General features: G+C 43.1%; 1 protein-coding gene across 1 annotated transcript; it reads left to right on the top strand.

The window, feature by feature from the left end:
• The first annotated feature begins 728 nt into the window (after nucleotides 1-728).
• On the top strand, nucleotides 729-25,138 carry LOC138950328 (zinc finger protein 585A-like). The gene is made up of 13 exons (XM_070322075.1): nucleotides 729-986; nucleotides 2,719-2,852; nucleotides 3,659-3,715; nucleotides 4,384-4,490; nucleotides 5,549-5,965; nucleotides 11,084-11,341; nucleotides 12,288-12,623; nucleotides 13,315-13,541; nucleotides 14,107-14,488; nucleotides 14,670-14,978; nucleotides 16,469-16,615; nucleotides 17,520-18,242; nucleotides 19,890-25,138. The coding sequence occupies exons 1-13, from the start codon at nucleotides 952-954 to the stop codon at nucleotides 20,499-20,501; spliced, it is 3,744 nt and encodes a 1,247-aa protein (XP_070178176.1). The 5' UTR covers nucleotides 729-951; the 3' UTR covers nucleotides 20,502-25,138.
• The last annotated feature ends 761 nt before the right edge of the window (nucleotides 25,139-25,899 follow it).

Here is a 25,899-nt window from a genome sequence, read left to right as displayed (position 1 = left end):
TGGTATAATGTACACACACCCTTTTCGAATGAAGGGACTAACACTGAAACAAACCACTACATGTATTTGGATGTGTGATGATCTTAGCAATGTCTTGCTTGTTGATTGATTTTCTTTAAAATGTAATGTATGGATTAGAGCATGATGTTGAGAAAGTGCAAGCTGCACTATACCACTTAGTTCACATCAATCAACTCGCAATTTACCTCAATGCAATGCATTTTGTGTACATTAATGTATAATGTGTTTTCATTTTAGTTATCTGTTAAAATGTAGAATTTTAGTTTTCTATTTTCTATTTTTTTTATCTTGTATTTTTATTTCATTTTTGTAGTTAGTCCCTCTTTAGGGCGAGGGCTGGATGTAAAAAAGCAGACCACTCCTTAATCTACTACCCTCGTTAAATAAAGAATTGTCATTGTCATTGTCTCTCTCTCGTCTCTCTCTCTCAGTCTCTCTCTCACTCTCTCAGTCTCTCTCTCTCTCTCTCTCAGTCTCTCTCTCAGTCTCTCTATCTCTCTCTCTCTCTCTCTAAGTCATCTCTCAGTCTCTCCGGCTCTAAGTCATCTCTCGCTCTCTCTCCGACTGAGTCTCACTGAGCCTCTCCTGATTTTCAAAACGGGTGCGGGGGGCGGGTGGTGGTGTGTTTTTGTCGAGTCAGTGCGTGCCGCTAAACTGAAGTTGCGCGTCTCGTAAGTTGTGTGTGCGGTGAGAGTGAGAGCGAGAGCGAGAGAGAGAGAGGCGATAATTTCTCCTTCGCTTGGGGCCAAGCAGTGCCTGTAAAACGCACTATCAGCACGCCGGCTTGGGAGTAGAACTGAAACCGGTTTCAGCCTCCATGGTGACGTCATCGTGTAAACAAAAAATCTCCAACATGTCCCAAGCGGGCACTGACGTCCCAAACCGGTACCGTCCACCGCCGCTTGATTGATCGACCTTTCCCGTTCCAAGATGGCGTCTAACGAGTCGCTGATGGCGACACAGATGTAAGCATTTCTCACGCTTTCTGTCGCTTTTCGCATTAGAAAAATAATCACAGATGTGCATTTAGTCACTTGTGACGATTTTAATCCTGGGAGAGTTTTTGGATTTTCTTTTTTTTCGTTGACGCCTGGGGCAGTTCGCGACCACTCCTCCACCCCACACACACTCTTGCAGGAGAGGGTGCATTTGCAAAATTTATGTGAAGGGTGCATATTTCATCGCCTGACTCGAATTTCAACCGTTTTTTGCACTGAGAATGTTGCAAGTGCACGTTTTTCGCCCGATTCGCAGTGGCCGAGAAAGTTAGTTAACGTTCGGAAGTTGATGTGTTGTGTTTTATTTAGAATTTCGAACTCGGTCCTCGGACACAAAGACAATCGTAAACTAGAACACGAGTGCTTACGGCCCGTACCGGAAACGTACTGTTGTCGGTATATTATATTCCCAAGTAGGAATGTATCCACAAGAAAGCCTAAGGCGATTATCGGTCTCAGTTATGTGTGGTGTATCAGCCCAATCGCCATTGAGTACGGCATAATTTGAATTGAACAAATAAACAATAATAGATAAGTAGATAATGAACAATGAATTCTGGGAACGCAGCAGAAGAAGAAGAAGAACAATGAATAAATTACTGTGGTGATAATATTATGATAGTGTTATCCATACACACAGGGGAAAGGCTTTCAAAATAACAAAACAGTTGAATTAGCAACAACACACATTTACTTTTCATATTCAGATTTTGTTCTTCTTAATCTATCAGTATCACTTGTATCAGTCACATTACTAGTTCTATTGGCTAGGAGGTAATTAATGAGGAAGAGAAATTATTAAGTATTATGATTTATAAAATTAAGCAAAGGTGGATGAATAACCACTGCCATTGCAATTCTATTGTTTGTATACTTAAAACTGTAATTTAATTTTAATCTCTTCATGATGAAAAGCCCCACAATAATGTTCATGGCATTGGCAAACATTAAAAACTTCTTTTTTTTTTAAATATGACTTCATCAGTTCATGGAATGAAGAAACAAGAGCCAAGAGGGGTCAGTTCATGGAACTTTTGATAAATAATGAAGTGCAAAACATTCACAGTGATTAGAGTCTTATTTGTCAGTGAAAGATTAAACATTTCAAAAGTCTTATGTTCACTTTATTTATATTCCTTGTCTGACTGTTCACATTCAGAGCAGTTGTTTGAAATACTAATTAATATTGTTTAGAAGTATTTTTTTTATAATATTAAATAATCTATTAATTTATTTTTTAAACATCAGTCTTTCTTTTCATGACTTTTGTAAATAAGTGTTATTTTTTAGTATATATAAATAAAATTTAAACTTATTTTACTGTGCCTGTTGCTGGTGGGAACCACCAGTCACAGCCCCTCGCTCCGTGAAGCATGCTTTTCTGTTTTGCACGCTATTTAGGGTTTATATTATAACTTATATGAGTTGATGTCGGTGGGACTCGGTGTCCAGTAGTCGACCAGCTTAGCAAGTCACTCATCCAAAAAGCCTGCATCGCTTCAGTGCTCCTCTCTCTCTGTGACAGGATGGCGGGCTACAGCGAGGGATGACAGATGTAGCGTGCTGTATATTGTACGTAATGTAATGTCTGTGACAGGATGGCAGGGTACAGTGAGAGCCACATGCCCGTCAACGTGTTGGTGGAGGGCCGCCAGATGTAGCGTGCTGTGTATTGTACGTAATGTAATGTCTGTGACAGGATGGCGGGCTACAGTGAGGGCCACATGCCCTTCATGCCTATCAACGTGCTAGTGGAGGGCCGCCAGATGACCATCCCCATGCCGCACGCCCAGCACAACGGGGACCGCATGGGACTCTACCACCTCAACCAAGGTTGGTTGACCAAACACAAAGATAGGTTGGTTGAGGGTAACATGAGGCGGGGATGTAGCTCAGTCGGTAGCGCCCTGGATTTGTATCCAGTTGGCCGCTGTCAGCGTGAGTTCGTCCCCATGTTCGGCGAGAGATTTATTTCTGAGAGTCAACTTTGTGTGCCGACTCTCCTCGGTGTCCGAACACCCCCGTGTGTACACGCAAGCACAAGACCAAGTGCGCACGAAAAAGATCCTGTGATCCATGTCAGAGTTCGGTGGGTTATAGAAACACGAAAATACCCAGCATGCTTCCTCCAAAAACGGCGTATGGCTGCCTAAATGGCAGGGTAAAAAACGGTTATACACGTAAAATTCCACTCGTGCAAAAAACACGAGTGTACGTGGGAGTTCCAGCCCACGAACGCAGAAAAAGAAGAAGAAGAGTAACATGACTAGAAAAAGTAGGGTCGGTAGGTCGGATTTAAAAAAAAAAATTTTAATCTCGGTATGGTTTGCAAAATGTGCCAGAGGTGGGTTTTTTGTTGATTTTTTATTAGAAATGAAAAAGTTTTAGGGTCGGCGGGCAAAAAATAGAGTCGGTCGGGTTACCTTAAACCAACATATATTTTTGTTTGGCCTTAGACAACAAAATATTAAAAAAAAATTAAAAAATCAACAACAAAATGTAGTGCAAAGTTAAAGAATGCTGAAATTGACATGAAGCATGCTAGACCTCGTTGAAGTGTTTCTTTAAGAATGAGTGCTGTTAGTAAGAATGTCTGCTTATTTTGCATCATTTTGTTGAAAGTTGTGTTTGAATTTCAGACAACCACAGCAACTACGTAGTGCAAGTCCTGGGCAACAGAGGGTACAACACGGCGGGTACGTTGCTTTCCTACTTTGTGTTAAAGTTCAGGGTCAGTCCAGGGCTAACAGTTTAATTCTGAAAATAATTGTTTTCATATTTTGTACATGACTGGAGTGTTATGGGTACTCTATTTTTTGTTATTTGGTTTCAACTATTTTATTCAAATGTATAGTTTGACTTAGTCTCCTTCCCTGTGTTTGTGGGTTTCTTAATTATTGGTGTCACTACACTTGTGGATTGCACGATTGTCCTTTTATTCACAACAATTATTATTATTATCAGACCTGGGAACCCAAACGATTTTGCCGTATTTTGTACGCATGATTGTCTAGAATACGATCAGTACGGTCAGTGAACAAAGTGTGAGGAGAACAGTTCCCGGACTACTTTTCTTCAGAAGCGCATCCCAAAGCTGGTCCTGCATTTTGACACATGATTACAGTTTTTGTGAGTAAACATTGATAGAAGCAATTGTTTTAAATGTATTAAGAAATTTAATTAACGGTGCGACGGACGCGTGTGAAGCATGTTTGAATCATAGATGTTCAAATGCTGTGCAGAGTACGCTCATATTTCTGAAAATACCCCAAATTTGTTTGAGAATACTCCAAGTGCAAAACAGGGGTTCCCAGGTCTGCATTATTAACATTATTAATAATAGTACAGTATTATTGTCTTCTAGGTCACCATCAAGGGCCACCCATGTCGGTACCGGTATCAGAACGCCCCCCAGAGTTGATGCATCTCGAACAGTATCAGTATGCTCAGCCCCCCACATCTGTGACAGTGGTATGTTTGTGTGTGTGTGTTAGGAGGGAGTGCTTAAAACACCGCTGGGTCCATATATCTGTGAACGGAACATTTTGTTTTTGTCAATATTTCAACATTCCAACAACATACCTTTTTTCAGCCCTGAAAGTTCAGAAAATGGTGCTCTAGCCTTTGGCTAGTGATTCTGAAAATGTACTAGCCAGAGAGCAAACTTTACTCACCAAACCAAACATTTGTTTCAGAAACTTTACTTGCATTTGGCAAGTACCGTATTTGACGGATTACAAGACGCACCGTTTTAAAAGCCGCACCCCCGACTTTTAACAAAAAAATTGGGACGAGCCACGTATAGGCCGCGTCGCTATATTAGCCGCCGTCGAAAAAAAATATTTTCAGATCGTGTCAATCAATTAAAACAACCAGGCAAACGAAAGTACGGTATTTGGCGAAATCGGCTCCGAGAATAAACAAGTGAAACAAAGAAGAAAAGTGAAAAAGTTTGAAGAAAAATGTCACACACACAATTTGTAACCAACACACACATGTTGTCCCGCCCGGAATAAGCTTTTTTGGGATGATTTACGACTTTTGCGCACATTTCGAGCAGACGAAAACACAACATGGCGGCTCTCGCTCCTCCAACTATCGCGAGACACAAAAAAACGAAATCTCGCACGCGCGAGATCCTGATACATCCGGTGTTTCTCTGTATGCTATCTTGTCACGACGACTTGTTGACAAGCGAAGATTCGTGAAAGAAAAAGAAAAGCGCCGAGTCTTGAGTAGAGAGCTAATAAAGTACCAGTAATCGCTAATCGAGTGAAATGAAAATCCGCGGCGACTTCCATTAGGTGAATGCTATTCAAGTTTAGGTAACGTTTTAGCCGCATCTTTTTATAAGCCGCAATGTAATTCTTTTTGAAAAAAATTCGCGGCTTGTAGTCCGTCAAATACGGTAGATGAACATTTCTACTCACCAGTTACACTTTTCTACATGTTCTCGCCATGGCGAGTAAAATACTTGCCACTTTCAGGGCTGTTCTTGTTTTTTGATTCTACTGCTGTGCTTGTGACAGGGGCACATGCCAGACCAGCTTCAGCGCTCCTCGTCGGCCGCATCCAGCGTTCACATGCAAGACGACCCCCACCCCCTCCCCCACACCCACCCCAACACCCACCCTCAGATGATGGCACAGCACATGGAAAACCAGCAACAACGCTTCGACCTCTATCCTCCGCAACCCACGACCTCCAAAGTCCAACAGCCGCGGTGGTTGACGGTAGACTACGTGAACGTGACTCAGACGCTCAACAAGATCCCGTCGGATTCTCTGAAGCAGATCCACGGGGATCCGTTGAAGCAGTACCAGGCAGAGACGCTGAAACAGTTCCCTGCGTCGGAGGCGCTGAAGCAGTTTGAGGGCGAGGCGATGAAGACGTTCCAGGGGGAGGACCAGCTGACACAGTACCAGGGGGAGGGTCACAAGGATAAGGTCCGTCGCAACTTTAATCTTCACTTTGTAAAGGAGAATCTTAAACACATGAGGCAGAGCGCTATTCAGAGATCAAATAACTTCTTCTTGTCAATCACTCAAATAACCAAAGGAAAGTAAGCGCTCTAAATGCATACGACCTTAGTAATGGAGCAAGCGAGAGTTGTACGTGGACTGGGTGGCCGAGTGGTAACGCACTTGCGCTCGGAAGCGAGAGGTTGCGAATTCGACCCTGGGTCAGGGCGTTAGCAATTTTCTCCCCCCTTTCCTAACCTAGGTGGTGGGTTCAAGTGCTAGTCTTTCGGATGAGACGAAAAACCGAGGTCCCTTCGTGTACACTACGTTGGGGTGTGCACGTTAAAGATCCTACGATTGACAAAAGGGTCTTTCCTGGCAAAATTGTATAGGCATAGATAAAAAATGTCCACCAAAATACCAGTGTGACTTGGAATAATAGGCCGTGAAAAGTAGGATATGCGCCGAAATGGCTGCGATCTGCTGGTCGATGTGAATGCGTGATGTATTGTGTAAAAAATTCCATCTCACACGGCATAAATAGATCCCTGCGCCTGGAGTCCGAGTCTGGAGATACGCGCGCGATATAAGACTTCATATAACAAATAACGTAACCAATCTCCTGGCAATCTTGAGGATGAAAGTCGCTTGTTCATTTCAATGCTTGTTGTTCTCTCAGGTGCCAGGAGATTGGTTCCGAATAAGTTCCCTTTGGTTTTTTTAAACTTTTTAAAGGAGTTGAAAAACAAAAGAAATCGGTGCTAACTACTTCTCTCCCCTGATACTAACTACTTCTCTCCCCTGATACTAACTACTTCTCTCCCCTGATACTAACTACTTCTCTCCCCTGATACTAACTACTTCTCTCCCCTGATACTAACTACTTCTCTCCCCTGATACTAACTACTTCTCTCCCCTCTCTGCTTCTTTCTCTCTGTAAACTTGTAGGGCTAGTTATTTTTCGGTAACTTACCCAACAACCAAAATCACTTACCCAACAACTGGCCTGAATCCTCAATAGCTCATGGGTAGAGACTGTACACATTGTGGATTTACTTTTTGCGACTCAAAAGTTCAGAACACTCTAATGTACAAAATATACATTTCTGGAGCAAACAATACAACCATACCGCATTTAAACCAGCAACTACAGGCTTAAACACATGAATCTCAATATAAAATCCATGAGTTTGGTTGTTTTCTGAATTCAGATCTGCCGTGCACAATCGTTTATCGCTAGCAAGATTCCAAGGAAAAATAACTCTCATATTTTGTCTAACGACACTTCTTCTTCTTCTTCTGCGTTCGTGGGCTGAAACTCCCACGTACACTCGTGTTTTTTGCACGAGTGGAATTTTACGTGTATGACCGTTTTTTACCCCGCCATTTAGGCAGCCATACGCCGTTTTCGGAGGAAGCATGCTGGGTATTTTCGTGTTTCTATAACCCACCGAACTCTGACATGGATTACAGGATCTTTTTCGTGCGCACTTGGTCTTGTGCTTGCGTGTACACACGGGGGGTGTTCGGACACCGAGGAGAGTCTGCACACAAAGTTGACTCTGAGAAATAAATCTCTCGCCGAACGTGGGGACGAACTCACGCTGACAGCGGCCAACTGGATACAAATCCAGCGCGCTACCAACTGAGCTACATCTCCGCCCTGTCTAGCGACACGAGTAGTTCCCCTTCCAGATTTCGCCTGCATCGACAAGACTGCAATCCGACGGTCAGTTTTCAACAATATTTCATTTTATGAACAGATCACACGCAATCAATTGCAAGCATTTAATCAACTTAAAGAATATGCAGCGGTTTCATACACTATTTTGCCCCAGAAAACTGAACTTCATACAGTTTTTAACGTTGGAACACGGGTGTAAAACTTCGTCTGCTAGTCACATTCGAGGTAAGAACATTTCCTGAGCGATACCAAAAGATGAACAGAACACACACTATCAGCCTTTACCGCCACAGCAGAATGACAACATAACTGTGTACTTGATTTTAGTTCAAAACATGGAAACTGACAAGAAGTGTTAACAGAATTGAATGATTTGCACGGAACTATACAACCGCGCATTAATCGATCGCCTGCGCAGGTAGACTGGTTGGGTGAATATGATTCGATCAAACTTTCGCACAAAAACTCCTCTTTTCTTTGAATAACTGAAGAAAGGAGGAATAAAGAGGTTACATACCTCGTCTCAGTGATTATCAAAAATAATGGTCTCAGTTCGCGGTCATGAAAAAGCTTGCTGAAGCTCGCATTTTTCATGATCCGCTAACTTCGACCATTATTTTTGATAATCACTGAGACTCGGCATGTAACCTCTACTTCTCTCCCCTGAAATTTCTTTTTTCGTGACTAAAGTTCTTTTGCTTTATGTTTCCCGCCATATTGTCACCCCGCTTTGGTTTTTACATTTAGTCAAGTTATGACTAAATGTTTTAACATCGAGGGGGGAATCGAGACGAGGGTCGTGGTGTATGTGCGTGTGTGTGTCTGTGTGTGTGTGTGTGTGTGTGTAGAGCGATTCAGACTAAACTACTGGACCGATCTTTATGAAATTTGACATGAGAGTTCCTGGGTATGAAATCCCCGAACGTTTTTTTCATGAGTTTTTGATAAATGTCTTTGATGATGACGTCATATCCGGCTTTTCGTGAAAGTTGAGGCGGCACTGTCACGCTCTCATTTTTCAACCAAATTGATTGAAATTTTGGTCAAGCAATCTTCGACGAAGCCCGGACTTCGGTATTGCATTTCAGCTTGGTGGCTTAAAAATTAATTAATGACTTTGGTCATTAAAAATCTGAAAATTGTAAAAAAAAAATTAATTTATAAAACGATCCAAATTTACATTCATCTTATTCTCCATCATTTTCTGATTCCAAAAACATATAAATATGTTATATTTGGATTAAAAACAAGCTCTGAAAATTAAATATATAAAAATTATTATCAAAATTAAATTGTCGAAATCAATTTAAAAACACTTTCATCTTATTCCTTGTTGGTTCCTGATTCCAAAAACATATAGATATGATATGTTTGGATTAAAAACACGCTCAGAAAGTTAAAACAAAGAGAGGTACAGAAAAGCGTGCTATCCTTATTAGCGCAACTACTACCCCGCTCTTCTTGTCAATTTCACTGCCTTTGCCATGAGCGGTGGACTGACGATGCTACGAGTATACGGTCTTGCTGAAAAATGGCATTGCGTTCGACAGCTACTTGACTAAATGTTGTATTTTCGCCTTACGCGACTTGTTACTTTTGCTTTTTGTTGTCCTGAAGAAGCCTGCACAGGTGAACGTTTGACTTTGTCTTTGTGTTTGTGAGTACCGATTTCTTTTGTTTTACAACTTTTTAAAGGAGATCAACATTTTAATTCAACAGGATTTGAAGTAACAAGCTGCGGCGACGGGCGCTGTGGCGGGGTGGTAAGACGTCAGCCTTTTAATGGGAAGGTCGTGAGTTCGAATCCCGGCCGCGGCCGCCTGGTGGGTTCAATGTGGAGATTTTTCCGATCTCCCAGGTCAACTTATGTGCAGACCTGCTAGTGGCTTATCTCCCTTCGTGTGTACACGCAAGCACAAGACCATACGCGCACGGAAAAATCCTGTAATCCATGTCAGAGTCCGGTGGGTTATAGAAAAACAAAAAATACCCAGCATGCTTCCTCCGAAATAGGCGTATGCCTGCCTAAATGGCGGGGTAAAAACTGTCATGCAAGTAAAAAGCCACTCGTGCAAAAACATGAGTGTACGTGGGAGTTTCAGCCCACGAACGCAGAAGAAGAAGAAGTAACAAGCATGAAAAGACATGAGCTTGTTGGAACCCTCTTCATTTCACTGGGATTTACCTCAGTGTAAATATAGTTTCACACAAACCACCATGTAAACTGAGGAGAAGAGAACAAAACTAGAAACAGTCTCGCATTGCCAAGTAGATTGAAGGGATTTCAAAAACCAGGCACCGAGCTGCTACGCTTGCTACGTTTTAAGATAAATTGCCATGCTGTTACGCCAAGCAAAGAAATAGAATTGCTACGCTTAAACAAATAATAACAAGTCGCGTAAGGCGAAAATACAACATTTAGTCAAGCTCAGTGAAACTCACAGAATGAAACTGAACGCATTGCATTTATTCCGCAAGACCGTACACTCGTAGCAAGTAGTAGCATCGTGTGTCCACCGCTCGTGGCAAAGGCAGGGAAATTAACATTCCAGAAAAGCGCGGGAGCGGTTGCGCTGAGGAGGATAGCACGCTTTTCTATATCTCTATTCTTTTTAACTCTCTGAACGTGTTTTTAATCCAAACATATCATATCTATATGTTTTTGGAATCAGGAACAGACAAGGAATAAGATGAAATTGTTTTTAAATCGATTTCGGAAATTTAATTTTAATCATGATTTTTATATTTTTAATTTTCAGAGTTTGTTTTTAATACGAATATAACATATTTATATGTATTTGGAATCAGAAAATGATGAAGAATACGATAAACGTAATTTTGGATCGGTTTAAAAAAAAAAAATTTATTACAATTTTCAGATTTTTCATTTTTAATGACCAAAGTCATTAATTCATTTTTAAGCCTCCAAGCTGAAATGCAATACCAAAGTCCGGCCTTCGTCGAAGATTGCTTGGCCAAAATTTCAATCAATTTGATTGAAAAATGAGGGTGTGACAGTGCCGCCTCAACTTTTACAAAATGCCGGATATGACATCATCAAAGACATTTATCGAAAAAAAGAAAAAAACGTCTGGGGATATCATACCCAGGAACTCTCATGAAAAATTTCATGAAGATCGGTCCAGTAGTTTACTCTGAATCGCTCTACACACACACACCACGACCCTCGTCTCGATTTCCCCCTCTATGTTAAAACATTTAGTCAAAACTTGACTAAATGTAAAAAGCAAGTAACAGTGTACTCTTTCTTGTGAGTCTTGGTACTCATTTCTGACCCCCCTCCCCCCCCCCCCCCCTTCTGAACCGATAGTGCAGTTCTTGTTTTTGAAATTGCACCAGGTTAATTAAGATGAGTGCTGCAATGTTCAACTTCAATCACATTTTTTGTGTCTCTCCAGGTGGCTGAGGTGGAGAAAGCCAAGCCCAAGAAGGCGAGGAAGGAGGGAGCCCCCAAGAAGGAACGCACGCGCAAGGAGAAGCCGGAGAAGAAGAAGAAGGAGGACAGAGAGCCACACGTGTGTGGGGAGTGCGGCCATTCCTTCCTGCGCGAGCACAACCTCAAGCTGCACCTGCAGCGCCACAAGGGAGACAAGCCGCATGTCTGTCTGCAGTGTAACGCCGCCTTTGTGGAGGCCAGGAACCTGCGACGTCACATGGTCAGTACGCTTATTGCAGGCAGTCGTGGCCATCTCAAGTTTCTGCTGAATTGGGGGGGGGGGGGGGGGGGGGGTGGAATTGAGAGCAGACATTCTGTGCTTGGCTTTTTTTCTCAGGATAGGCTAGGAACCTGCGACGTGACATGGTCAGTACGCTTATTGCAGTCAGTCGTGGCCATCTTAAGTTTCTGCTGAACCAGGGGGGAGGGGATAGACAGCAGACATTCTGTGCTTGGCTTTTTTTTGTCTGGATAGGCCTGCAACCTGCGACGTCACATGGTCGGTACGCTGTCATGTGCAGCCCATACAGCCCTGTTGTGGCCGTCTCAAGTTTCTGCTTAACCAGCTTTTGGTCACTGGGGGGGGCAGATTGGATAGACAGCATACATTCTGTGCTTGGCTTTTTTTTCTCTGGAAAAAATAATCCCCCCCAAAAAACAGCAAAATGGGTACTGAAGAATCTTCTAACTTACCTATCTCACTAAAGAAAAAGAGATATTTTTGTTCTGAACTTGTCCGAAAGGCTCCAATATTTATACTGAAACTAGTGTGTCTGCCAATTGTTTTTCTGTGAGTGTTTTTTTTTTAATTATTATTTTATTCATAATGTTTTTAGTAATATTCAACAAAAGGAACATTCCAGAATTGTCAACAATGCTGATGCAAAATAATGCAGATACAAATACATCATGCCTTCAACTTTGTTTCACTTTTGATAGATGGATCATACCTTTAACTTCAAATCGTACGCATAACCCCTCTTGTCCTGCAGGTAACCCACAAACTGGACCGCTCTCACCTGTGTGATCATACCTTCAACTTCAAGTCGTAGTCATTATAACCAATCTCCCTCTTGTCCTCCAGGTAACCCACACCGCTCTCACCTGTGTGATCATACCTTTAACTTCAAGTCGTAGTCATAACCAATCTCCCTCTTGTCCTGCAGGTAACCCACAAGCTGGACCGCCCTCACCTGTGCACGGAGTGTGGTGCGTCCTTCCTGGAAGCCTGCAACCTCAAACGCCACATGCGCACGCACAACGGCAAGCGGCTGTTCATCTGTGACGAGTGCGGCGCCGCGTTCAGCCGACAGACATACCTGCGAGACCACGCCATGACACACCGCGGGGACAATGTCTTCAAGTGCGACGAGTGCCCGGCGACCTTCAACAACGCGCACCACCTGCGGAAGCACATGAAGGGTCACACGGGGGGGCGGCCGTACCGCTGTAAGGACTGTGACAAGGTGTTCGGATGGTGGAGCGCGTACAAACGACACAGGGTGAGTTGGGTGTTAACTTAAAAAGATGAAGAACATTACTATAAGTAAGACAAACAATGCTAACAAACAAAAGGATTCTGTACCCATGAAGACATGGCAGCACAAATTCATCAAGCTTTCCTCTATGAAGACTCTTTCAGGAACACATTGAAAGGTGAACGAAAAAGGAGAATAAGGAAGCAGAGAATTGAACAATGAAAAGCTGAGGGAAAGAATCAGCCATTATCATGTAGGGGGTAATAACTCTAGTCAACGAGAGAGGAAAATGCAGACAAAAAAGACTCAGATTGGTAGGTTGGTTATGTTTTGATAATTTGTTTTATGAAAGTTTGTTTTCAATTTACAAAGGTGCATATGGCTTTTTATTGGCAGGAAATGTTGCAGGCAGTATTCCCTGGTTGTCGGAGAAGAGTTACTTTTCTTGTAAAGTCAGTCAAATCGATTTTTTTCATTTCTCAATTTATATATTTTCGTTTTTGAAGGGTCAAAAAAAGTTGGGATCAAAAACAAAGGGTAGTTTGGGGAATAAGAAACATAAATGTTTTTCTTGGCCTTACCTTCAGAGGAGAGAGGACAGTGATGACAGATCAAGATTTAATGTTCATTACAGTGAAAGGTGTGTCTGATTCATAAATCGTTTGAGATGATAGTTCCCCTCAAATCACAGTGTCTCTCTTTCTCTCTGTGTCAGGCCAAGCATATCGCCGAAGCCAACGGAGAAGAGGCGGTGGACGACGAGAAACGCAACAAGTGCGACCAATGCGGCGCCACCTTCAACCGACCTTGCAAGCTGAAACGCCACATCCTGTTACACTCTGGGGAGCGGCCGTTCCCATGCCACATCTGCTCCGCGTCCTTCACACAGGTCTACCATCTGCGCGCCCACATGCAGCGCCACGCTGGTGAAAAGCCGCACAGGTTGGTTCACACTGTGTTGTGAAGTAGCAGTCAACTTATTGTGTGATTATGACTTTCAGAGGTAGAAGCCAAGGTACAAACGGAAAATTAAAGATCTGATTGCGCTCATCTCTCTATTTTGCATGTGCAAAAACTGCTGGTGATACAGTGAAACTTACCTTTAAAAAAAAAACAATTTCAGACTCACAATCTTTTTAAGACCATCAGAGCTGCCAACTGCTAAGGTTTCAGCGTAGCATGCTACATTTTAAGAGCAAATGCAACGCCAATCTTAAAATTGCTACGCTTTAACAAATAATTGCAAGCATGCAACAGTTCCCTCTTTTTTTGTGAGTACAGGTCATTTCTGCTTGACACTCCGTGTAGCAGTCACAACATGAGTCATAAAGCATTGTCAATACTGACAAGTGGCACTGCATATAATGATCTCATGGGCATGTAATGTTTCTTCATTCTAATGAAACTTTAAAAAAATTGTCTTTTCTTGTGCAAGAGGACATAAATGCGGATGGAGGAACACATTTTGGAAAATGCCCAAATTAAAACAAACATTGTGATCTTTCAGGTGTATGGAATGTGGCGCCTCGTTCCTGGAGGCTGACAAGCTGAGACGCCACATGCGAGTGCACAGCGAGCAGTCGGACCGCGCCGTGGTGTGCGAGGAATGTGGCGCTCGCTTCAGCATCCCGCGCCACCTGACCAACCACCGCAAGGTTCACCGCGACGAGGAGGCCGCCAAGACAGAGGGCGTCCTCAAGGTCAGAGTGCGCAGGAAGAAGGTCAAGGGTGGAGCAGACAGCACGAAGGAGGAGAAGGTGAAGAAAAAGAAGAAAGAGAGGAAGAAGAAGAAACGCAGGAGGAAGGCGGAGGAGGAAGAGGAAGACACAGAAGAGGAGGAGGAGGAGGAGGAAGTACAGCAGGAGACGGAAGTAGCAGTAGAGGAGGAGGTAAGTAAGATATAAGAAAGGTTAAATACACACACGCACCCAATGTGCACACTGCGCGCGCACACACACAGACACACACACACACACACACACACACACACACACACACACACACACACAGAGGCTTAGTCTATTTTAATTTACGACCTGACAGCAGTGCTTCAAACTTTGCGTTGTGCAGGGGGAGGATTATGGAGGAGACACAGAGGTGGAAGACGCCAACGAAGACGACAACAAAACCACCAACACTTTACCAGCAGCGACCGCAGAGCCTGCAGACTTCCCTGAACCGGCTTCTCCCTTTGACATACCAGAACCTGAACCGGAATCGGAACAAGCTGCAGAGGTGAAAAAAGAAGATGTGGAGTCTGAAACGCTGTTTATATCGCCAGTGGTGCCTGTGACGTCTAGCGGTGGGGGTGATGGGGGAGGGACTGGAGAAGAGGTGATGAGTCTGCCTGTCACCTTTCAAGCACCGGCCTCCACCTTTGTGAGTACTCTCTCTCTCCCTCTGTCTCTCTCTCTCTCTCTCTCTCTCTCTCTCTCTCTCTGTCTTTCTGTGTGTCTGTCTCTCTCTGTCTCTCTGTCTCTCTCTCTCTCTGTCTGTCTCTCTCTCTGTCGCTCTGTCTCTCTCTGTCGCTCTGTCTCTCTCTGTCTCTCTCTCTCTCTCTCTGTCGCTCTGTCTCTCTCTCTCCCTCTCTGTCTCTCTCTCTCTCTCTTTCGCTCTCCAAGTCTCTATCTCTTCTTCTTCTTTACTATGTATTTCACTATTTGTATTAAAAAAATCCTTTGCTTATTAGGGTCAAATTTTTGGACAAGTAAGAAAAGAAAAGGGTATTTGTAGACCTTTTATCCTATTTACAAAAGGAATTCAGCCAGTCCATCTGTCTCTCTCTCTCTCTGTGCTGCTAAATGAGCATTTCTGTAGAAGACTCTTCACTGGGTCGAGGAGGTGGTAGTTGTCTTATTTTTGTTGTCTCAGTTGAAAGTTGAAGTAATTACAATACCAGGTTTGATATTTGTTTTTGCTTCCTCCTGATTTTTTCCCCAGACTAAAATGCATGAGAGTTAGTTTTGACAATAAATAATTTTCCAAACTTTGAACACGAGTAGGAACTGTCAAGAAATGGGAGAACAAAAGTAAACAAGTCGCGTAAGGCGAAATTACTACATTTAGTCAAGCTGTGGAACTCACAGATTGAAACTGAACGCACTGCATTTTTTCACAATGACCGTAGTCCGCCGCTAGTGCAAAAGGCAGTGAAAGTGACGAGCCTGTTTAGCGCGGTAGCGGTTGCGCTGTGCTACATAGCACGTTTTACTGTACCTCTCTTCGTTTTAACTTTCTGAGCGTGTTTTTAATCCAAAAACATATCATATCTATATGTTTTTCAAATCAGGAACCGACAAGGAATAAAATGAAATTGTTTTTAAAACGATTTTGGAAATTTAATTTTGATCATAATTTTTATATTTTTAATTTTCAGAGCTTGTTTTTAATCCGAATATAACATATTTATATGTTTTTGGAATCAGAACATGATGAAGAATAAAATAAAGGTAATTTTAATTTTTTTAATGACCAAAATCATTAATTTTCAAGCCTACATGCTGAAATGCAATACGCCCTTTGTCGAAGATTGCTTGGCCAAAATTTCAATCAATTTGATTGAAAAATGAAGGTGTGACAGTGCCGCCTCAACTTTTACAAAAAGCCGGATATGACGTCATCAAAGATATTTATCGAACAAATGAAAAAAACGTCTGGGGATATCATACCCAGGAACTCTCATGTAAAATTTCATAAAGATCGGTCCAGTAGTTTACTCTGAATCGCTCTACACACGCACAGACACACACACACACACACACACACACATACACCACGACCCTCGTCTCGATTCCCCCTCGATTTTAATGCATTTAGTCAAAACTTGACTAAATGTAAATACGACAATTAAAAAAGAATGTCTTTTGCAGACTGCGTACAAGCCGAGCGTGGCAGTCACAGTGGGTGTGGACGAGTTGTCGCGCTCCACCATGGACTTCAACACCGACCTCAACCTGCCGCACCCACCCCCAACCAACACTGACGGGGACCAGTGTCGCGTGCTCTTTGCTTGCAAGGTTAGTTCTCTGTCTGTGTGTGTATCGTTGTCTGTGTGTTGATACAGTGCTGTGTGCTCTTTTCTTGCAAGGTTAGTTCTCTGTCTGTGTGTGTATCGTTGTCTGTGTGTTGATACAGTGCTGTGTGCTCTTTTCTTGCAAGGTGCGTTCTCTGTCTGTGTGTGTATCGTTGTCTGTGTGTTGATACAGTGCTGTGTGCTCTTTGCTTGCAAGGTGTGTTCTCTGTCTGTGTGTGCATGTTTGTCTGTGTGTTGATACAGTGATGTGTGCTCTTTGCTTGCAAGGTGCGTTCTCTGTCTGTGTGTGTATCGTTGTCTGTGTGTTGATACAGTGCTGTGTGCTCTTTTCTTGCAAGGTGCGTTCTCTGTCTGTGTGTGTATCGTTGTCTGTGTGTGTATCGTTGTCTGTGTGTCGATACAGTGCTGTGTGCTCTTTTCTTGCAAGGTGCGTTCTCTGTCTGTGTGTGTATCGTTGTCTGTGTGTTGATACAGTGCTGTGTGCTCTTTGCTTGCAAGGTGCGTTCTCTGTCTGTGTGTGTATCGTTGTCTGTGTATGTGGGAGTGTGTGTATGTTGAGACGGGGGTGGTTGCAGGTGGCATCTGGATAAAGAGGCTGTTTGTGTGTGTGTGTTAATCATTCACAGGTGAGCTGCATACAGGCTCCTTTGGTCATTTCCTACCATCAAAGAAACTTTCGAGTAAAATAATATAATTGGCAACTGGGAAAGAGGAAGTGATAGAGTGGTTTGATTGGATGAGGGATAAAGCAACTTCAGAGTGTTGGCTGATGAGTCACTTTATGTGATTTGGATCAGTTTGTTTCGATTTTTGCAGATCCAACTGCAGTAATCACATGATTTGTCACATAAGTTTGAGTCAAGCAAGACTGTTTCTTTATTCTCCAGATCTGTAACGCAGTGTTCAACTCGTTCTTCGCCCTCAAGATGCACAAGGCCAAGCACGTTGCCTTCAGAAGCTGTATCTGTATCCGCTGTGGCGAGGACTTTGCCGCCGCAGAGCAACTCAAAGACCACCTGGCTAACTGCACCGGCTATCACCAACCCCCGCCAACCACCGACGCAGGCGACACCAAAAAAACAGGCGAGAACCAGTATCGGAAAAACGGCGCGGGAGATCTGAAACGACACGAATGTAAAGACTGCGGTGCCGCTTTCGCCCAGTTCTCCAAACTGAAACTCCACGCGTTGATTCACGACGCCAATCGGACCCACACTTGCACAGACTGCGGGGCGGCCTTCAGGAAACCTCGTGACCTTCGAGACCACGCCCGGACCCACAACGACGAGCGGCCGTACGTGTGTGACGTGTGCGGAGCGTCCTACACCCAGCATTCCACGCTGCTCATCCACAAGCGTACCCATACCGGTTACAAGCCGCACGTGTGCAAGGACTGCAACGCCACCTTCCCCCGGGCCAACCGACTGAGAGTGCACATGAGGATACACACGGGAGAAAGGCCGTACGTGTGTAAGGAGTGCGGGGCGGACTTCAAGTGGAACGCGGACCTGAAGAAACACATGGTGATTCACAACGACACGGACAAGTTCAAGTGCCCGGACTGCGCTCAGACATTCACGGTGTTGAAGAAGTATAATCTTCACTTGCAGGTAGGCTGCTTCTTGTAGTACCGTGGAACTCCTCTCTTAACTCATTGTCTCCCAGGTACGGATATAATATGGCTCTATCTGACCTGGTACAGATATATCCGCTCAGACTGTTAGCTTCAGTCGCTTCCTGTAACGCCGATCTAATGCCTACATTTTAGCGTGTTGATACACAGTTTCTACACAGTTACTACAATTCTGAATGACCTGCTGCAGCACAGCTGGTCTTGGCTAAAACAAATCTTGGTCAACATAGCTGGGGGGTAGAAAGTGTTAAGACCTAAACAATAACCCTGAGAAACTTGGGTCTTGATGAAGAGGGAGTGTCAAACTAAGGGGTAATCTACACAGGTTATCAAACTAAGGGGTAATCTACACAGGTTATCAGACTAAGGGGTAATCTACACAGGTTATCAAACTAAGGGGTAATCTACACAGGTTATCAAACTAAGGGGTAATCTACACAGGTTATCAAACTAAGGGGTAATCTACACAGGTTATCAAACTAAGGGGTAATCTACACAGGTTATCAAATGGACGTGTGGAAAAGCAATGCCTTATAAGAAAGAAGTCTTTAATTAGGTTTTTTTTTGGGGGGGGGGGGGCGGGGATGTAGCTCAGTCGGTAGCGCGCTGGATTTGTATCCAGTTGGCCGCTGTCAGCGTGAGTTCGGCGAGAGATTTATTTCTCAGAGTCAATTTTGTGTGCAGACTCTCCTCGGTGTCCGAACACCCCCGTGTGTACACGCAAGCACAAGACCAAGTGCGCACGAAAAAGATCCTGTAATCCATGTCACAGTTCGGTGGGTTATAGAAACACGAAAATACCCAGCATGCTTCCTCCGAAAGCGGCGTATGGCTGCCTAAATGGCGGGGTAAAAACGGTCATACACGTAAAAGCCGTGGTCTATCGGCCAAAATAACCTGATTTTTGCGTCGGCCAAAATAAACTGATTTTTCCATCGGCCAAAATAACCTCATTTTTCTATCTACTAAAATAACCTTTGCTAATAAATAAGTTTGATGCTTAGACTTTTTTTTTTTTGATCAGTGGATGTGTTTTTTGTCTCATTGCAAACTGTGTGCATTCTGACCGCTAAGCTGGTCAGTTTGCGGAACAAAGAGCACACCAGAATAACCCATAGCTGCCAACCTTCCCGGATTTTCCGGGAATCTCCCGACTTTTACAACTTCTCCCTGAATCCCGTAAGCCGAAGTTCAAGGTTAAGTTCCAAAGTGACTACAAGGTGACTTCATCGACGAGTCACGGCAGGCCATTCATCATGCCTTTTGCACGAAGTGTCCAACTGACATCAATATCGGGGTCGGGAGGGGAAAACGACATTGTCGTTCATGTATTTTTCAAACATTATTTTAGGTTCAGAAAAGAAACTTGTTCTGTAAAGAATAAACTTGCTGTTTTGATACTTTATTTTCAAATTGTTTTTTTCTTCACTTTCTTAACATTATTTTTTTATGTTTGAATCTACGTGGTCAGGAAAGGCATTTTTATGCGTCAAATTGATTTTTAAAAAATTTAAAAAAACATCTTCAGGGGGAAAAAGGGGTGCTGCCCCTGGACCCCTTGGCTCCTGGATTTTGACTTCAGAAGGTTGGCAGCTATGATAACCTGATTTTTCCATCTGTACAGATTCACTCCGGGGAGCGCCCCTTCGTGTGCAAGGAGTGCCAGCGACCGTTCAAGAAGAGCAGTCAGCTGAAACGTCACGAGCGAATCCACACGGGGGTCAAGTCCTTCCTGTGCGACGAGTGCGGCACCGGCTTCCTGACGGCGTCCAGCCTCAAGCTGCACCGCACCACCCACACCGGTGAGAAGCGCTTCATGTGCGAAGAGTGCGGCAAAGGTTTCCGCGTACACAACCGCCTCATGCGACACATGGCGTGTCACACCACCGATGAACTGTTCTTGGTGAAAAACAATCCTGTTGGAACTTCTGCGTCTACCTCGTCATCTGTGACTACTGCGGCGGGGAATACTGTGACCGCTGCCAGCAGTGACACGCCGCCGGTGGATGTTGTGACGCAGGCAGCAGCACAGAACATTCCGTCTTTCACGGAGCTGGAGCTGTTTCAGTACAGCAAGGAGTCGGCTGAAAGGATCATAGCCGTCGACCAGCAACACCACGACTTCCACCTACAACAACAACAGCAGCAACAACAGCAGCAAGAACTGCAACATCAACTGCAACAACAGTTGCAACAGCAGCAACAGCAGCAACACTTACAGCAGCAACAGGAATAATTTCTGTTTGAAGACGGGTGGGGAGGGGGATCGGGTGCTGCAGAACCTCCAGGACTTGTTGTGCAAATGTGCATGAAAGTCATGGAATTCAGGGTAAAAATGCAATACTGACAACAGTTATGGCACAAAAATCAAAAAACTTAAATGGCTACTTTGTGGAACCTTTATCTTTGACAACAGGAAAGATTCATTATACTAAACTTTGACCTTGTTGTCTCTTAAAGTGGAAGAGCAGACAAATAGTAATGAATAAATGAACGGGAAAAGAGAACTCCGTTAGGCGATGCACGGCTGTTCCCAGTGCTTCATTTCTGCTTTAGCTGTATGCTATTTTTAGCACCCATCCTTTCCCCACAGCAGAGATAACACAGCAGCTGGTAGCTCTCTCATTGCTATGCACTGATCAGGCCTATCTCCCAGTAGAGCACGGAAGCAGTTGGGTATAACAGGCAACCAAGCTTAGGCCAAAAAAAAAAAGGTCTGTTTACGGTAACATAGGCCAAAAAAATAGGGTCGGTAGGTCGGGATTTTTTTTTTTTTTTTTTTTTCCAAAAAACCATATTTTTACGTTATTTTGCCAAAAAAACAAGATTTTTTTTTTTTTTTTCCCCAAATGCCAAAAAAAAAAGTCTAGGGTCGCGCGAAAAAACTAGGGTCGGTCGGGTTACCGTAAACAGACCTATTTTTTTTTTGGCCTTAACAGGGTGCTGGCTGCAGCTGTTGGTAGCCAAACTATTCCCTCTGCTCGACTATTTTTAACTCACACTAAAACGCAAGCTAGGAACAGCCGTGGATGCTTCCTTAAAGATTCAACACTTTCTACAGCCACAAGAAGGAAACCTCAGAATGCTAATTATGACAGTTGGGTGTTCAGTGGAGGGGGAAATTACTCTTATCACTTTTGAACTTTTTTTTTGACAATTATGACAGTTGGGTGTTCAGTGGAGGGGGAAAATGACTCATCACTTTTGAACTTTTTTTTTGACAATTATGACAGTTGGGTGTTCAGTGGAGGGGGAAAATGACTCATCACTTTTGAACTTTTTTTTTGCTTTTTGTCATGATTAATTACAACAACAAATTTTGCTAAAACTTTACATGCATGCTTATCTTCGTTATTTACATCAGTGAGCACAATTTTATGAAGATGAATTGATAAACACCAGAGATACAGGTATGACCAATTGTCACACATTTTCATGCCATGTGCCCCCTAAGAAATACAATTCTTTCAGTTTCACAGCCCATAAAATACCCAACAGAGTAATGTTTGGAATCTCTGTTGAAAGCACTGTTGCTTCACTGACTGACAGTTGTGATCACAATGCCATGAAGCAGAATAAGATGCAATATCGTCTTTTTATGGATACTTGGTCATTTCTGTCACGAGCAGTGTACTGTTAGCTCTTTTGGTATTTTGATGTACAATTGTTTGCTATGTATACATGTGTTATGCATGCATAATGTAAAAGTTATGACTTCTAATCAAAATTGTCCATATTTGATTTACGCTGTAAGAAATCTTCAACAGCGTTGCGTTTTTGTCATGCAAATGTGCAGCGGCATAGAACAGCATACAGTGTGTTTGCGTGTGTGTGTGTGTGTGGGAGAATGGGTTTGGCAATGACATGATTGAACCGTGTATAACACATTATTTTGTCATTGTCAGGAAGTAGCTCTGGCTTCATAAAGGAGAACCAATGGGAAAGGGTTTTAGTCAAATTGCGACAAAGGTCACACATTTTGATCACAATTTTTGTATAGAGAATAATTACAAATGAAATGAAGTTTTACCAAAGAATTCCCTTGTGTCTGTCTGTCTTTCTGTCTGCCTGTCTGTCTGTCTGTCTGTCTGTCTGTCTGTCTGCCTGTCTGTCAGCCTGTCTGTCTTTCTGTCTGCCTTTCTGTCTGTCTGTAGCATTCTATTCACAAATAGCTGTACACTTTTCACCTACAAAGAAAAATGTGTTTCACAAAGTTTATTTTGTGTGCATTTATTTGAAATACATGGCTGTGCAGATCTCATGCTCCTGTAGAATTGCAACATTTTATACCAGATGGCTGACTTTTATAATAGAATATTATATTTGACATTAACACTTAAGAGTATTTTTAATTATATTTTAAATGTTGAATGTGTGTGATGTTGTTCGCTTCAATTGTACTTGTTAGAAATATGTGTACCGATGTGTAGCCGTAGACTGTGTAATTTTATTTTCACTTTATTTCTGTACAGATCCGTGTACGAAGACTGATAATACTTATGCATCAATTTTAACCTCAAGAATACATTCTCTTGCAAGTATAATCATGTAAATGTATTCAAACGCAATCAATTTTATATAATATCCATGCAAATACCTTTGTTCAACCAAAGCAAACTATGTTTTGAGTTATACTTGAATGACACTTGGTTTTTTCCTTGCATGGTGCTTTATTATTTTGCAGAGGGGATGAGTTTAGGTGGGTGAGTGAATAAAATAGGCTGAAGAATTCTCCTTAGATTTGCATTTTAGAATGGTAGCAACTGACCGTCTTCCCCCCAGAACAAGTTGAGACTCAAGAAAATAATGGAGGAGCAAGCTTTTCATCACGCTCGTAATTCCCCGCGGGTTAGGGGGAAGAATTTACCCGATGCTCCCCAGCATGTCGTAAGAGGCGACTAACGGATTCTGTTTCTCCTTTTACCCTTGTTAAGTGTTTCTTGTATAGAATATAGTCAATGTTTGTAAAGATTTTAGTCAAGCAGTATGTAAGAAATGCTAAGTCCTTTGTACTGGAAACTTGCATTCTCCCAGTAAGGTAATATATTGTACTACGTTGCAAGCCCCTGGAGCAATTTTTTGATTAGTGCTTTTGTGAACAAGAAACAATTAACAAGTGGCTCTATCCCATCTTCCCCCTTTCCCCGTCGCGATATAACCTTGAACGGTTGAAAACGACGTTAAACACCAAAATTTTAATAAAGAAAGAAAGAAAGTCACGCTCGTAAGATAATTGCTTTAGTCGGTTTTTTTAAAGTTTTGAGAAAAACTTCTCAGTTGACATCGGTATACGCCTGAGATAAAGTGCTGACAGCAACATTTTTAATCAGCACAAATGCACAACAACCCCGAAAATGCATTTGCATACCTTAACACTCTCCAAACAAGTCTGTATGTGTCAAAACAGAAAAGTGCCTAACTCAGAAACGAGAACGGCAGTTTTGCTCACGTAACCGTGGCAACGGTTTCCGTTGGTCTGAGAGTTTATACTCTTTAACACATGACAGGTACCCTTCCAGTAGCTTCCCTTGTGGTCTCACTGCAGAAATGCCTAACACTGAGTTAGGTATTGTTCTTATGAGCGTGACGTTTTGCAGTCCATTTCCACGAGCGTGTTCTGCTTACAGTGAGAGTCTGTCAAATGGCCTTTAACATTGCTACATTTTGTTTTCTGCTATCTTTTAAGTCTAAAATCTGCTGCAACATCTGTTGTAATTTGATAGAATTGTTTTTTTGTGTGAGAAGAGGGGATGATATCCAAAAGTCGTGCACAGAAAAGACTGTGTAACAGCACAGGGTCACAGGGTCATGCATATACAGACGGTTCAGCAACAAACGCCGTGGCCAATGGAGGAGCAGGTGTACTTGTCAGATCTCCTGAGGGGCACACTTCTACAGCAGGGATACCAACAGGAAAGTACTGCTCAAGCTATGCAGCAGAAGTTCAGGCCATCATGCAAGCAGCCTCCATGATTCTTGACTCGGAAAGCGAATGCCCCCAAGTTGTTTTCCTCTCTGATGCACTGTCTGCCTTGGAAGCCCTTGCAGGAAACAAACTTCCTCGTCTGATGGAGAAACTCCAGGAGCTTGCCAAGACTCGACGAGTAGTCCTGCAATGGGTTCCAGCACAGTGCGGAATTCCAGGCAATGAAACAGCTGATGAGCTCGCCAAACTCGAAGCCAGGGAGGAACAACCAGACAACCCGGTCAGCTTCGCTGAAAAGAAAACCCTCGTGAAGGCAGCAATGCGACCACAATCCACGAGAGACGCATATCATCTCCTAGAACGATGGCAGCAAGTAGTGATCATGCGACTACTAACTGGTCACTGTCGCCTCAACGCCCACATGTTCAGGAAGCTGAAGCTGACCCCATCACCAACCTGTCCCTGTGGTCTGGAAGACCAGACTCCAGAACATGTCTTAATGACATCTTTCTTTCTTTCTTTATTTGGTGTTTAACGTCGTTTTCAACCACGAAGGTTATATCGCGACGAGGGAAAGGGGGGAGATGGGATCTTAATGACATGCCCCCAACTCAAACCAATCAGAGACAAAGTGTGGCCAGCATCAGTCCCTCTCCGCACCAAACTCTATGGGAGCAGACAAGACCTGGAAGCCACGACGTCATTCGTCTCGCAGACTAAACTGATGGTGTGACGGCGAACGCAAGAAGAAGAAGAAGAAGAACAGCACAGGGTAACTGGGACCAATAGTAGAGACGGGAAAACCTGTGACTGTGTCGTTATCAAGATATATACAACACGTATGATAGTGGTAGAGTAGTTGCTGTGTGTTCGTGTTGTCTTTCTTCTGAGCTAGAGTCAAGTATGTAAACCACGTATTTAATAAAACAGAAGATTCAATAATTTAACTTTGGATGAAAGGACTCGAGTTGTTCTTCGAATGGCAAAGGAGTGAGGAAGAAAGAGCGACTATGTGTGAAAGAGCGACTGTGTGAAAGGAGCGACTATACATGTGTGAAAGAGCGACTGTGTGAAAGAGCGACTGTGTGTGTGTGCATGTGTGTGTACTTTGGCGAGGGAGTGATGATGGTGTGTACGTCTGTACCATTATTCTAAAGACGGTACAAACAGAAACGTCACTTTCACACAAATCTATTTCACATGAATGCAATGACACCACAGAAAAAAAAGTCGTAAACCGAATTGCATATTTTAATCCCCAAATTCAAAAGTTCAGCCAGTAAATTTTATTTTACATCTGTATTCAACAATTGAAGAACAGAATGTAACAATTCAAGTACATGTACACATTAAATACCCCAGACAATCTATGGCCTCCAAGACAACTTCAAACAAGCGTGGTACAAAATGGCAATTTTCTTTTTTTATGCTGTCGCCCATCTGAAATAAACATTTGTGAAATTCATTGAAGGATCTGGCCTTACTTTGTGTACACAACTAACACTAAACAAAATCTCAAACAACCACTCACACACTTGCAGCTCACAGTGACACACTCTCACACACACTTCCACTCTCTCTCTCTCTCACACACACACTTGCACTCTATCTCTCTCTCTCTCTCTCTCTTCTCTCTCTCTCTCTCTCTCTCTCTCTCTCTCTCTCTCTCTCTCTCTCTCTCTCTCTCTCTCTCTCTCTCTCTCTCACA

The sequence above is a fragment of the Littorina saxatilis genome, linkage group LG16, assembly GCF_037325665.1.
Source record: "Littorina saxatilis isolate snail1 linkage group LG16, US_GU_Lsax_2.0, whole genome shotgun sequence".
Classification (NCBI taxonomy): domain Eukaryota; kingdom Metazoa; phylum Mollusca; class Gastropoda; order Littorinimorpha; family Littorinidae; genus Littorina; species Littorina saxatilis.
The sequence above is the reverse complement of the archived record's forward strand: the minus strand, read 5'-3'. Positions and strand labels throughout refer to the sequence as shown.

Coding starts and splice junctions, on each gene's coding strand:
- LOC138950328 (XM_070322075.1), top strand. CDS start 952: ATGGCGTCTAACGAGTCGCTGATGGCGACACAGAT. Junction 11,342..12,287: donor GGAACCTGCGACGTCACATG/GTCAGTACGCTT, acceptor CTTGTCCTGCAG/GTAACCCACAAGCTGGACCG. Junction 18,243..19,889: donor AGTATAATCTTCACTTGCAG/GTAGGCTGCTTC, acceptor CCATCTGTACAG/ATTCACTCCGGGGAGCGCCC.